A 14,312-nucleotide genomic window follows, 5' to 3' on the forward strand; every position below is an offset into this window, starting at 1 on the left:
TGACAGCGGTTTGGACCAATCGGGGCGCGCGGCACGGTGGGCGGGGCCGGCACGAGCGGCTAGGAAGGCGGGCCTTCTCCCGGTGGACAGCTGGTGCGGAGCAGAGGCGCGCGCGGCGTGAGTGGCGGTTTGGTTTGGAACGTTGGGCCGGTTTGGAATGGAGGGCGGTTGGCGGTTGGCGGGGGCGGGACGGGACGGTTGGGCGGGGCGGGACGGGACGGTTGGGCGGGGCGGGGGAGGCTTTAACCATGAGGCCATTAGACCATCATCAGAGCTGAGCCTGTTTCTAATGTCAGTGCCAATGGGATCCCATTCCCTGCAGCCTGTCTTCCCAAATTGCCTCTGGCTCACCCTGCCTGCCCGGGCACCGTGGCTGTCTCTATGGCTGGGTGCCCCCCGGAGAGAGGGAGCGAGCGGTGTGCCAGGGCACTGTTAATGCCAGCTGTACCCACTGGGCACCGCGCTCCATCACTCACCCCTTTACTCTGATGTTTTAAGAACAATACAGCACAGGAACAGGCCCTTCGGCCCTCCAAGCCTGCGCCGCTCATGTGTTCCTAACTAGACCATCCGTTTGTATCCCTCTATTCCCAGTCTGTTCATGTGGCCATCTAGATAAGTCTTAAACGATCCCAGCGTGTCCGCCTCAATCACCTTGCTTGGGAGTGCATTCCAGGCCCCCACCACACTCTGTGTAAAATACGTCCCCCTGACATCTGTGTTGAACCTTGCCCCCCTCACCTTGAACCCGTGACCCCTTGAGTTCGTCACCTCCGACCTGGGAAAAAGCTTCCCACTGTTCACTCTATCTATGCCCTTCATCATTTTATACACCTCTATTAGGTCGCCCCTCATCCTCCGTCTTTCCAGGGAGAACAACCCCAGTTTACCCAATCTCTCCTCATTGCTAAGCCCCTCCATACCAGGCAACATCCTGGTAAACCTTTTCTGTACTCTCTCCAAAGCCTCCACGTCCTTCTGGTAGTGCGGCGACCAGAACTGGACGCACTATTCCAAATGTGGCCTAACCAGCGTTCTATACATCTGCAACATCATATGCCAACTTTGATATTCTATGCCCCATCCAATAAAGGCAAGCATTCCATATGCCTTCTTCACCACCCTTTCCACCTTTAAGGATCTGTGGACTTGTCCACCCAGGTCCCTCTGTGTGTCTATACTCCTGATGGTTCTGCCATTTATTGTATAGCTCCCCCTTACATTAGATCTACTGAAATGCATCACTTCGCATTTATCTGGATTAAATTCCATCTGCCATTTCTCCGCCCAATGTTCCAGCCTATCTATATCCTGCTGTATTCTCTGACAATGTTCATCACTATCCGCAACTCCAGCAATCTTTGTGTCGTCCGCAAACTTACTGATCACACCAGCTACATCTTCCTCCAAATCATTTATATATATCACAAACAGCAGAGGTCCCAGTACAGAGCCCTGCGGAACACCACTAGTCACAGACGTCCAACCAGAAAAAGACCCCTCCACTGTTACCTTCTGTCTTCTATGGCTAAGCCAGTTCTCCACCCATCTAGCTCGCTCACCTTTTATCCCGTGAGATTTAACCTTTTGCACCAGCCTGCCATGAGGGACCTTGTCAAACGCTTTACTAAAATCCATATAGACGACATCCACGGCCCTTCCTTCGTCAATCGTTTTTGCACCTCCTCAAAAAACTCAACCAAATTTGTGAGGCATGACCTCCCTCGTACAAAACCATGCTGTCTATCGCTAATGAGATTATTCAGTTCTAAATGCGCATATATCCTATCTCTAAGAATCTTCTCCAACAATTTCCCTACCACAAGCTCACCAGCCTATAATTACCCGGGTTATCCTTGCTACCCTTTTTAAATAACGGGTCCACATTTGCTATCCTCCAATCCTCTGGGACCTCACCTGTGTCCAGTGAAGAGACAAAGATTTCTGTTAGAGGCCCAGCAATTGCATCTCTTGCCTCCCTGAGGAGTCTAGGATAGATGCCATCCGGCCCTGGGGATTTGTCTGTCTTAATGTTTCCCAAAAAACCTAACACTTCCTCCCTTGTAATTGAGATTTTTTCCAACGGGTCAACACATCTCTCTGAGACACTGCCAGTCAACATGTCCCTCTCCTTTGTGAATACTGATGCAAAGTATTCGTTTAGGATCTCACGTACTTCCTTTGGTTCTAAGCATAATTCCCCTCCTTTGTCCCTGAGAGGTCCGATTCTTTCCCTAACAACTCTCTTGTTCCTAACATATGTATAAAATGCCTTAGGATTCTCCTTAATCCTGTCTGCCAAGGACATTTCGTGACCCTTTTTGCCCTTCTAAGTCCCTGTTTGAGTTCTTTTCTACTTTCTCTATTCCTCCAGTGCTCCATCTGTTTTTAGCTGCCTGGACCTCATGTATGCCTCTTTTTTTCTTTTTGATTGGACCCACAATTTCACTGGTTATCCACGGCTCCCGAATCCTACCTTTCCTATCCTTCCTCTTTACAGGCACATGCCTGTCCTGCAGTCCTATCAACTGCTCCTTAAAAGACTCCCACATGCCAGATGTGGATTTACCCTCGAACAGCCTCTCCCAATCAACAGCCATCAAATCCTGCCTAATCCGGCTGTAGTTAGGCTTCCCCCAATTCAGCAACTTACCCATAGGACAACACTCATCTTTTTCCATTACTATCCTAAAGTTTACAGAATTGTGGTCACTATTTGCCACATGTTCCCCTACTGCAACTTTGATGACCTGACCGGGCTCATTCCCCAGTACTCGGTCCAGTATAGCCCCCTCTCTAGTTGGACTGTCAACATGTTGTTCCAAAGAACCTTCCTGTACGCATTTTATAAATTCTTCCCCATCCAGGCCCCCAGCCCTAAGCGATTTCCAGTCTATGTGAGGGAAATTAAAGTCTCCCACTACAACAACCCTATTTTTTTCTGCACCTGTCCAGAATCTCCTTACATATCCGTTCCTCAACTTCCCGTGGGCTGTTGGGAGGCCTGTAGTATACCCCCAGCATAGTGACTGCACCCTTCCTGTTTCTGAGCTCCACCCACAGTGACTCGTTACCTGACCCTTCCATATTGTCCACCCTCTGTACCGCTGTAACATGCTCCCTAACCAGCATTGCTACTCCCCCACCTCTCCTAGCCCCTCCTCTGTCTCGCCTAAAACACTTATACCCCGGAATATTCAGCTGCCAGTCCTGTCCTTTTAACCAAGTCTCCATCACTGAGCGAGTTTCCTTTCCGCCTGGTGGTTCTGTTTCCGGGTGGTTGCCCTCCTTTTCGGGAGCTGCCCCTTCCGAGGTGTCCCTCAGTTAATTTGATTTTGTTTATTTGGTTCAAACAGGAGAAAGGTTCCCAAATTCCCTTCCCCTCGCTTCAAATTCAGACAACAGCCTCTAAAATAACAATTAGCATCACAACCCCTCCCTAATAGCACTGTGGGTGTACCTACACTACATGGACTGACTGATGTCCAATAACAATCCTGGAACTCCCTCCCTAACAGCACTGTGAGTGTACCAACACCACACAGGACTGACTGATGTCCAATAACAATCCTGGAACTCCCTCCCTAACAGCACTGTGGGTGTATCTACACCACACGGACTGGCTGGTGTCCAATAACAACCCTGGAACTCCCTCCCTAACAGCACTGTGAGTGTACCTACACCACACGGACTGACTGATGTCCAATAACAATCCTGGAACTCCCTCCCTAACAGCACTGTGGGTGTACCTACACCACACGGACTGACTGATGTCCAATAACAATCCTGGAACTCCCTCCCTAACAGCACTGTGGGTGTACCTACACCACACGGACTGACTGATGTCCAATAACAATCCTGGAACTCCCTCCCTAATAGCACTGTGGGTGTACCTACACCACACGGGACTGCAGCGAGTTCAAGATGGCGACTTACCCACCACCTTCTCGAGGGGCAATTAGGGATGTGCAATAAATGTTGGGTCTAGCCAGTGATGCCCACCTCCCCATCAATGAGTTTTAAACAATTCCTTTTAGTTCTGTCGCAGGAAAATAGCTGGAATGTGTTATTTAGGAAGTTGTAATGGGACACTTAGAAAATCGCAATGGCGTCAGACAGGGCTAACTTGTGAGAGCAATCACGTTTGGCTAATTTATTGGAGTTCACTGAGGAAGTGATGTGGATAGAGGGGAACCTGTAGATGTGGTGATTTGACAAGGCGCCACATCAAAAGTCCCAACAAAGTTACAGCTCGTGGTGCGGAGGGGGAATATTAGCTTAGATAGAGGCTTAGTTAGCTCACAGGAAACTGAAAACTCCTGTGTCTTGTGTGACAAGTGGAGAGCCTCAGCTCTTTGTAATCCAATCTAAATCAACAGTTTGGATGAAGGGACTGAATGTAGATGACTCAATTTGCTGATGACATCGAGGTACATAGGGCAGTAAGTTGTGAGGAGGTTACAGAGAATCTGCAGAGGGATATGGATTGGTTCAGCTGGTGGGCGCAATTTGGCAGGTCTGATGTGGGGTCGTGGGAGCTTGTCCATTTTGGCGAATGGAAAAGCAGCATGTTATTGAACTGGAGAGAGGGAGATTGCAGAGGGATCTGGGTGTCCTGGAATCAGGAAAGGTTGGTGTGCAGATGCAGCGAGTGACTAGGAAGGCGAGTGGAGTGTCAGCGTCTGTCTCCAGGGCAGTGGATTATAAAAAAAATAGGGATTTTTGGCTATAGCTACACAGGGTTTTGATGAGACCACATCTGGAGGATTGTGTACAGTTTTGGTCTCCTTATTTAAGCAAGGATATAACTGCATTAGAAACAGTTCAGAGAAGGTTCACTGGACAGATTCCTGGGATCGTGGCCTGTTGTCTCACAAGGAAAGGTTTGAGCCGATTGGAGTTGAGAGGTGATCTTGTTGAAGATCCCGGGGATGGAGGGGAGGTGAGGGGGCTGCTGAGAGGCTGTTCCTCCCTCGTGGGAGGTGGGCACAGTTTAAAAATAAGGGGCCTACCATTGAAAGTGGAGATGAGGAGAATTTTCTTCGTTGAGGGTCGTGAATCTTTGGACCCCTCGTTCCCTCCTCAGAGAGCGGTGGAGGCTGGGTCAGAGGTAGATAAACACGAGGGTGGGAGGATTCTAAAAACTGCAATCGGATCAGCTGTGATTGTCATGGATGACGGGGTAGACTCGAGGGACAGAATGGCCTACTCCTGAGCTCCCCTTTCTCTGAAATTTCCATCAATTCTGTCTCTCAAATTTCCTTTTTGGAATCCTTGGGGTGCAGAAGGAAGTCATTTGGCCCATCACATCTGCACCGAATCTCCGATAGAGCATCTTATCCAGGCCCACCCTCTGCCCGCTCCCCGTAACGCCACACATTTATCATGCTAATCCCCCAATTCACACATCTTTAAACACTAAAGGGCAATTTAGCGGGGCCAATGCACCTAACCTGCACATCTTTGGACTGTGGGAGAAAACCGGAGCACCCGGAGGAAACCCACGCAGACATGGGGAGAATGTGCAAACTCCACACAGAGAGTGACCCGAGCCGGGAATCGAACCCGAGTCCCTGGCACTGTGAGGCAGTAGTGCTAACCACTGTGCCATACTTCAATTCTGTCTCAAATTTCCTTCAATTCTATCTCTCTCCTTTTAATCAGCTCCTTAACACCTCCCTCTTTGACTTTTCGGTCGCCTGCCTCTAATGCTCCTCGGGTGGCCGGGAGTCAGATGGTGTTGGATAATTGCTCCCGTGAGGTTGTGCCGTTACTGGGTGCTGTATATGCGACATCTGCCTTTGTTAATGTGTCTTTGTGATGTGGTGGTGTTGGCAGCCCCCACTATTTGTCCTCAGATTTACCATGTCTCTGGCGGATGAGTTGCTCGCTGACCTGGAGGAGGCAGCGGAGGAGGAGGACGAGAGCTTCGTGGACGAAGAAGATGAAGAGACCATCGATGTGGTGGAGGAGGAGATGCAGCTCGACCTCTCCGTGGACTCGGTGAAGAGTATCGCCAAGCTCCGCGACAGCAAGCAGGCAAGTGACGCCTTCCCCGTCACAGGAGAGGGGTTTGAATGTGCAGGGATCCCGGTGCCAGTACTGAGGGAGTGCCGCACTGTCGGGGGTAGATGTATATACTCTATGATTTGAGCTCCATAATCCAGGCTGACACTTCCCCCAGTGCCAGTACTGAGGGAACTCCTGGAGCCAATATTTATCCCTCAACCAATATCTCTTAAAAAAACACAGTTGATCTGGGCCTCTGATCTTCAGGTAAGCGTTCTCCAAGGCGGCCTTCACGACACACGACAGCGCAGAGTCGCTGAGCAGAAACTGATAGCCAACTTCCGCACACATGAGGACGGCCTAAACCGGGATCTTGGGTTCATGTCACACTATCTGTCACCCCCACAACCTGCCTGGGCTTGCAAAATCTCACTAACTGTCCTGTCTGGAGACAATACACATCTCTTTAACCTGTGCTTAACCCTCTCTCCACTCACATTGTGTCTGTACCTTTAAGACTTGATTACGTGTAAAGACTCGCATTCCAACCATTATTCTGTAAATTGAGTTTGAAATCATAGAAACCCTACAGTGCAGAAAGAGGCCATTCGGCCCATCGAGTCTGTACCGACCACAATCCCACCCAGGCCCTACCCCCATATCCCTACATATTTACCCACTAATCCCTCTAACCTACACATCTCAGGACACTAAGGGGCAATTTTAGCACGGCCAATCAACCTAACCCGCACATCTTTGGACTGTGGGAGGAAACCGGAGCACCCGGAGGAAACCCACGCAGACACGGGGAGAATGTGCAAACTCCACACAGACAGTGACCCGAGCCGGGAATCGAACCCAGGTCCCTGGAGCTGTGAAGCAGCAGTGCTAACCACTGTGCTACCGTGCCGCCCGTGTCTGTATATGCCCTGTTTGTGAACACAACTCCTCACTCACCTGATGATGGAGCAGCGCTCCGAAAGCTCGTGCTACCAAATAAACCTGTTGGACTTTAATCTGGTGTTGTGAGACTTCTTACTGTGTTTACTCCAGTCCAACGCCGGCATCTCCACATCTGGGTCATTACCACATTGCAGTCTGTGGGAGCTTTCTGTGCACAAATTGAGTTCCACATTTCCTACATTACAACAGTGACCATGCTTTGAAAGTCTTCGCTGGCTGGGCTTTTGTCTGAGAATGCTGTGGGTAATTCTGAGGTGGTGAACAATGCTGCAGCAGAGGGAGTTGTTACGTTTGTTTCTGTATTTGCAGTTTGCGGAGATTATTTCCAAAATGGGAGATTACATCGGCAAGCAGCGTAAATCTTCGGAAGGTAAGCAGTCAGCTTCTGCTCCAAGGTGCCTGGTAGAAACATGTGACTCCCAATGTAATCTCTCTCAGCTACAGGGATTTAAATCCAACTTCAGAGAGAGTTGAAGGGTGTCTCGCTCACCGACAGCACCCCCCGTCCCGCATGCCAGTACCGAGGGAGTGCTGCACTGTCGGGGGTAGATGTATATACTCTAGGATTTGAGCTCCATAATCCAGGCCGACACTCCCCCCGGAGCCAGTACTGAGGGAGTGCTGCACTGTCAGAGGGTCAGTACTGAGGGAGTGCCGCACTGTCAGAGGGTCAGTACTGAGGGAGTGCCGCACTGTCAGAGGGTCAGTACTGAGGGAGCGCTGCCCTGTCGGGGGTAGATGTATATACTCTGGGATTTGAGCTCCATAATCCAGGCCGACACTCCCCCCGGAGCCAGTACTGAGGGAGCGCTGCACTCTGTTTAACACAGTCTCGGTTGCGTTGACATAAAGAAAATGTTTGCATCTTGTGGGTGAGACCGGGATTATGGACATGAGGCAGTCGGTGGGGGTGGATGGGAAATTCAGGACAAAGAACAAACAGCACAGGAACAGGCCCTTCGGCCCTCCAAGCCTGCGCCGCTCATGTGCCCAACTAGACCATTCATTTGTATCCCTCTATTCCCAGTCTGTTCATGTGGTTATCGAGATAAGTCTTAAACGATCCCAGCATGTCCGCCTCAATCACCTTGCTTGGCAGTGCATTCCAGACCCCCACCACCCTCTGTGTAAAATACGTCCCCCTGACATCTGTGTTGAACCTTGCCCCCCTCACCTTGAACCCGTGACCCCTTGTGTTCATCACCTCCGACCTGGGAAAAAGCTTCCCACTGTTCACTCTATCTATGCCCTTCATAATTTTATACACCTCTATTAGGTCACCCCTCATCCTCCGTCTTTCCAGGGAGAACAACCCCAGTCTACCCAATCTCTCCTCATAGCTGAGACCCTCCATACCAGGCAACATCCTGGTAAACCTTTTCTGTACTCTCTCCAAAGCCTCCACGTCCTTCTGGTAGTGTGGCGACCAGAACTGGACACAGTATTCCAAATGTGGCCTAACCAACATTCTATACAGCTGCAACATCATATGCCAACTTTTATATTCTATGCCCCGTCCAATAAAGGCAAGCATGCCATATGCCTTCTTCACCACCCTCTCCACCTGTGCTGCCACCTTTAAAGATCTGTGGACTTGTACACCCAGGTCCCTCTGTGTGTCTATACTCCTGATGGTTCTGCCATTTATTGTATAGCTCCCCCTTACATTAGATCTACCGAAATGCATCACTTCGCATTTATCTGGATTAAATTCCATCTGCCATTTCTCCGCCCAATGTTCCAGCCTATCTATATCCTGCTGTATTCTCTGACAATGTTCATCACTATCCGCAACTCCAGCAATCTTTGTGTCGTCCGCAAACTTACTGATCACACCAGCTACATCTTCCTCCAAATCATTTATCGCAAACAGCAAATCCCAGTATAGAGCCCTGCGGAACTCCACTAGTCACAGACCTCCAACCGGAAAAAGACCCCTCCACTGCTACCCTCTGTCTTCTATGGCTAAGCCAGTTCTCCACCCATCTAGCTAGCTCATCTTTTATCCCGTGAGATTTAACCTTTTGCACCAGCCTGCCATGAGGGACCTTGTCAAACGCTTTACTAAAATCCATATAGACGACATCCACGGCCCTTCCCTTGTCAATCGTTTTTGTCACCTCCTCAAAAAACTCAACCAAATTTGTGAGGCATGACCTCCCTCGTACAAAACCATGCTGTCTATCGCTAATGAGATTATTCAGTTCTAAATGCGTATGTATCCTATCTCTAAGAATCATCTCCAACAATTTCCCTACCACAGACCTCAAGCTCACCAGCCTATAATTACCCGGGTTATCCTTCCTACCCTTCTTAAATAACGGGACCACATTTGCTATCCTCCAATCCTCTGGGACCTCACCTGTGTCCAGTGAAGAGACAAAGATTTCTGTTAGAGGCCCAGCAATTGCATCTCTTGCCTCCCTGAGGAGTCTAGGATAGATTCCATCCGGCCCTGGGGATTTGTCTGTCTTAATGTTTCCTAAAAAACCTAACACTTCCTCCCTTGTAATTGAGATTTTTTTCTAACGGGTCAACACACCTCTCTGAGACACTGCCAGTCAACATGTCCCTCTCCTTTGTGAATACTGATGCAAAGTATTCGTTTAGGATCTCACCTACTTCCTTTGGTTCGAAGCATAATTCCCCTCCTTTGTCCCTGAGAGGTCCGATTCTTTCCCTAACAACCCTCTTGTTCCTAACGTATGTATAAAATGCCTTAGGATTCTCCTTAATCCTGTCTGCCAAGGACATTTCGTGACCCCTTTTTGCCCTTCTAAGTCCCTGTTTGAGTTCTTTTCTAGATGGAGGAACGTGAACTGACTCCCACAGAGAAAGGATCGAGGGGAACAATGGAGATACAGTCGGAGTGGAATTTTGACAAAGGCATAGGGAGAAAGGACTTGGGAGGGTTTGGGGACGGGAGGAGGGTGTGAGATGAGGCGGGGAGGTGGGAGAGGATTGTGCGGCAGGGCGGGGGCTGAATGGTTTCTTTCTGTTTTGTGCTGTGTGTTGTGTGTGTAATTCCTCTTTTGTTGTGCCTGCCTCTCTCCTCAGTTACTGGACCAGTGGAGTCGGACCCGGAGTACAAGCTCATCGTGGATGCTAACAACCTCACGGTGGAGATTGACAATGAGATCAGTGAGTTCCTCTTCAATCCGTCAGTCACACTGAACCTGGGACCCGGGGGCAGGGGGAGGAGGAGCGTGAGAAATACACTCATACAGGGATAGCGGTATCTGGGAGGGTGCACATACACCAACCATTGTCAATGCTAATTCACCTATTTCCACATTCCTCGGTTAGACCACACTGGGAGCACCGTGCACAGTTCCAGTCGCTGTATCCCTCGGTTAGACCACACTGGGAGCACCGTGCACAGTTCCAGTCTCCGTATCCCTCGGTTAGACCACACTGGGAGCACTGTGCACAGTTCCAGTCGCTGTATCCCTCGGTTAGACCACACTGGGAGCACCGTGCACAGTTCCAGTCTCCGTATCCCTCAGGTAGACCACACTGGGAGCACCGTGCACAGTTCCAGTCTCCGTATCCCTCAGTTAGACCACACTGGGAGCACCGTGCACAGTTCCAGTCTCCGTATCCCTCGGTTAGACCACACTGGGAGCACCGTGCACAGTTCCAGCCTCCGTATCCCTCGGTTAGACCACACTGGGAGCACTGTGCACAGTTCCAGTCTCCGTATCCCTCGGTTAGACCACACTGGGAGCACCGTACACAGTTCCATTCTCCGTATCCCTCGGTTAGACCACACTGGGAGCACCGTGCACAGTTCCGGTCGCTGTATCCCTCGGTTAGACCACACTGGGAGCACCGTGCACAGTTCCGGTCTCCGTATCCCTCGGTTAGACCACACTGGGAGCACCGTGCACAGTTCCAGTCTCCGTATCCCTCGGTTAGACCACACTGGGAGCACTGTGCACAGTTCCAGTCTCCGTATCCCTCGGTTAGACCACATTCGGAGCACCGTGCACAGTTCCAGTCTCCGTATCCCTCGGTTAGACCACACTGGGAGCACCGTGCACAGTTCCGGTCTCCGTATCCCTCGGTTAGACCCACACTGGGAGCACCGTACACAGTTCCAGTCTCTGTATCCCTCGGTTAGACCACATTGGGAGCACCGTGCACAGTTCCAGTCTCCGTATCCCTCGGTTAGACCACACTGGGAGCACCGTGCACAGTTCTGGTCTCCGTATCCCTCGGTTAGACCACACTGGGAGCACCGTGCACGGTTCCGGTCTCCGTACCTCTCGGTTAGACCACACTGGGAGCACCGTGCACAGTTCCGGTCTCCGTATCTCTCGGTTAGACCACACTGGGAGCACCGTGCACAGTTCCAGTCTCCGTATCCCTCGGTTAGACCACACTGGGAGCACTGTGCACAGTTCCAGTCTCCGTATCCCTCAGTTAGACCCACACTGGGAGCACCGTGCACAGTTCCAGTCTCCGTATCCCTCGGTTAGACCACACTGGGAGCACTGTGCACAGTTCCAGTCTCCGTATCCCTCGGTTAGACCCACACTGGGAGCACCGTGCACAGTTCCAGTCTCCCTATCCCTCGGTTAGACCACACTGGGAGCACCGTGCACAGTTCCGGTTTCCGTATCCACACTTGCCAGAGAACTGGAGACCAGACTTCTATAATTTTGCCAACTACACCCCGTCCAATGTTAGATATGCCTGAGCGAAGAGTTTAATTAATCATCTCTCGTCTTTCCGCCATCAGATATTATCCACAAGTATGTGAGGGACAAATACTCCAAGCGATTCCCGGAGCTGGAGTCTCTGGTTCCCAATGCTCTGGACTACATTCGCACAGTAAAGGTGAGGCAAGGCAACACATCAGCAGACCCCACTCCCTATCCCTGTAACCTCCTGCAGCCCAAATCCCTCCCTTGCTCCCTCCCTCCCTCCCTATCCCTGTAACCTCCTGCAGCCCAAAACCCTCCCTCACCCCCTCCCTCCCTATCTCTGTAACCTCCTCCAACCCCTACAATTCTCATCCTCCTGTTCCAATCCCTCCCTCACCCCCTCCCTCCCTCCCTATCTCTGTAACCTCCTGCAGCCCAAAACCCTCCCTCACCCCCTCCCTCCCTATCTCTGTCACCTCCTCCAGTCCCTACAATCCTCATCCTCCTGTTCAAATCCCTCCCTCGCTCCCTCCCTATCTCTGTAACCTCCTCCAGCCCCTACAATTCTCATCCTCCTGTTCAAATCCCTCCCTCGCTCCCTCCCTCCCTATCTCTGTAACCTCCTCCAGCCCCTACAATCCTCACCCTCCTGTTCAAATCCCTCCCTCGCTCCCTCCCTCCCTATCTCTGTAACCTCCTCCAGCCCCTACAATTCTCACCCTCCTGTTCAAATCCCTCCCTCGCTCCCTCCCTATCTCTGTAACCTCCTCCAGCCCCTACAATCCTCATCCTCCTGTTCAAATCCCTCCCTCACCCCCCCCTCCCTATCTCTGTCACCTCCTCCAGTCCCTACAATCCTCATCCTCCTGTTCAAATCCCTCCCTCGCTCCCTCCCTATCTCTGTAACCTCCTCCAGCCCCTACAATTCTCATCCTCCTGTTCAAATCCCTCCCTCGCTCCCTCCCTATCTCTGTAACCTCCTCCAGCCCCTACAATTCTCATCCTCCTGTTCAAATCCCTCCCTCGCTCCCTCCCATCTCTGTCACCTCCTCCAGTCCCTACAATTCTCATCCTCCTGTTCAAATCCCTCCCTCGCTCCCTCCCTCCCTATCTCTGTAACCTCCTCCAGCCCCTACAATTCTCATCCTCCTGTTCAAATCCCTCCCTCGCTCCCTCCCTCCCTATCTCTGTAACCTCCTCCAGCCCCTACAATCCTCACCCTCCTGTTCAAATCCCTCCCTCGCTCCCTCCCTCCCTATCCCCGTAACCTCCTCCAGACACTACAATTTTCATCCCCCTGTGATCTGGTCATTTTGTGGTCTGAGTTTACTGGCCACAAAATGGCTGCTGGACCCAAGATGGCTGCAAAATGGCTGCCGGGTGTGTCTGTACTTGTGTGACTGATGGTGGATGGAGGGCTTTGGGATGCGGTTGTCACCTATTCACTCGAGATGTATTCTGTTTTTCCGCCCCCTCTGTCCTTCAAATGACGTGCATGTTTCATCTCTTGTTAAAGTTTTCTGTTTTTTCTCTCCCACTCCAAAGGAACTTGGAAACAACCTGGACCGCTGCAAAAACAACGAGAACCTTCAGCAGATCCTCACCAACGCCACGATCATGGTAGTGAGTGTGACAGCATCTACCACACAGGGGTAAGAACGTTTCCCCACCTCCCCCCGTCCATGTCTTCATCATTTCATCACCAGATGTGGGGTCTCTGGCTGGACCCAGCATTTATTACCCATTCCTAATTGCCCCTCAAAGGTGGTGGGTGAGCCACTGCCTCGAACCTGCAGCAGTCCCACGTGGTGTAGGTACACCCACAGTGCTGTTAGGGAGGGAGTTCCAGGATTGTTATTGGACATCAGTCAGTCCGTGTGGTGTAGGTACACCCACAGTGCTGTTAGAGAGGGAGTTCCAGGATTGTTATTGGGCACCAGTCAGTCCCGTGTGGTGTAGGTACACCCACAGTGCTGTTAGGGAGAGAGTTCCAGGATTGTTATTGGACATCAGTCAGTCTGTGTGGTGTAGGTACACCCACAGTGCTGTTAGGGAGGGAGTTCCAGGATTGTTATTGGACACCAGTCAGTCCCGTGTGGTGTAGGTACACCCACAGTGCTGTTAGGGAGGGAGTTCCAGGATTGTTATTGGACATCAGTCAGTCCGTGTGGTGTAGATACACCCACAGTGCTGTTAGGGAGGGAGTTCCAGGATTGTTATTGGACATCAGTCAGTCCGTGTGGTGTAGGTACACCCCCAGTGCTGTTAGGGAGGGAGTTCCAGGATTTTGACCCCAGCGACAGTGAAGGAACAGCCGATATATTTCCAAGTCAGGATGGTGTGTGTGGGGCTCGGAGGGGGAGCTTGCAGGTGGGGGTGTTCCCCATGTGTCTGCTGCCCTTGTCCTTCTCGGTGGTAGAGGTGGTGGGTTTGGAAGGTGCTGTTGAAGGAGCCTTGGTGAGTCGCTGCAGTGCATCTTGTAGATGGTACACACGGCTGCCTCTGTGCGTCGGTGGTGGAGGGAGTGAGTGTTGAAGGTGGGGGTTAGTGTGTCGATCGAGCGGGGGCTGTGACGCCATTGAACTGGCGATTTTGGACCGAAGATCCTTGGAATGTCTAAACACATCAGACATGGCACGTGGCCATTCAGCCCCTCAAGCTTGCTGCACACCCACACCCATTCAACATGGT

General features: G+C 51.3%; 1 protein-coding gene across 1 annotated transcript; it reads left to right on the forward strand.

Moving 5' to 3' along the window:
• The first annotated feature begins 13 nt into the window (after positions 1–13).
• On the forward strand, positions 14–13,316 carry LOC144487742 (U4/U6 small nuclear ribonucleoprotein Prp31-like). The gene is made up of 6 exons (XM_078205813.1): positions 14–117; positions 5,839–6,039; positions 7,282–7,342; positions 10,030–10,113; positions 11,717–11,814; positions 13,167–13,316. Exons 2-6 carry the CDS (start codon positions 5,866–5,868, stop codon positions 13,275–13,277), a joined length of 528 nt encoding a protein of 175 aa, XP_078061939.1. The 5' UTR covers positions 14–117; positions 5,839–5,865; the 3' UTR covers positions 13,278–13,316.
• Positions 13,317–14,312: the final 996 nt, after the last annotated feature.

The sequence above is a fragment of the Mustelus asterias genome, unplaced genomic scaffold (genome assembly GCF_964213995.1).
Source record: "Mustelus asterias unplaced genomic scaffold, sMusAst1.hap1.1 HAP1_SCAFFOLD_1017, whole genome shotgun sequence".
Classification (NCBI taxonomy): domain Eukaryota; kingdom Metazoa; phylum Chordata; class Chondrichthyes; order Carcharhiniformes; family Triakidae; genus Mustelus; species Mustelus asterias.

Coding starts and splice junctions, on each gene's coding strand:
- LOC144487742 (XM_078205813.1), top strand. CDS start 5,866: ATGTCTCTGGCGGATGAGTTGCTCGCTGACCTGGAGGAGGCAGCGGAG. Junction 10,114..11,716: donor GGAGATTGACAATGAGATCA/GTGAGTTCCTCT, acceptor TTCCGCCATCAG/ATATTATCCACAAGTATGTG. Junction 11,815..13,166: donor ACTACATTCGCACAGTAAAG/GTGAGGCAAGGC, acceptor CCCACTCCAAAG/GAACTTGGAAACAACCTGGA.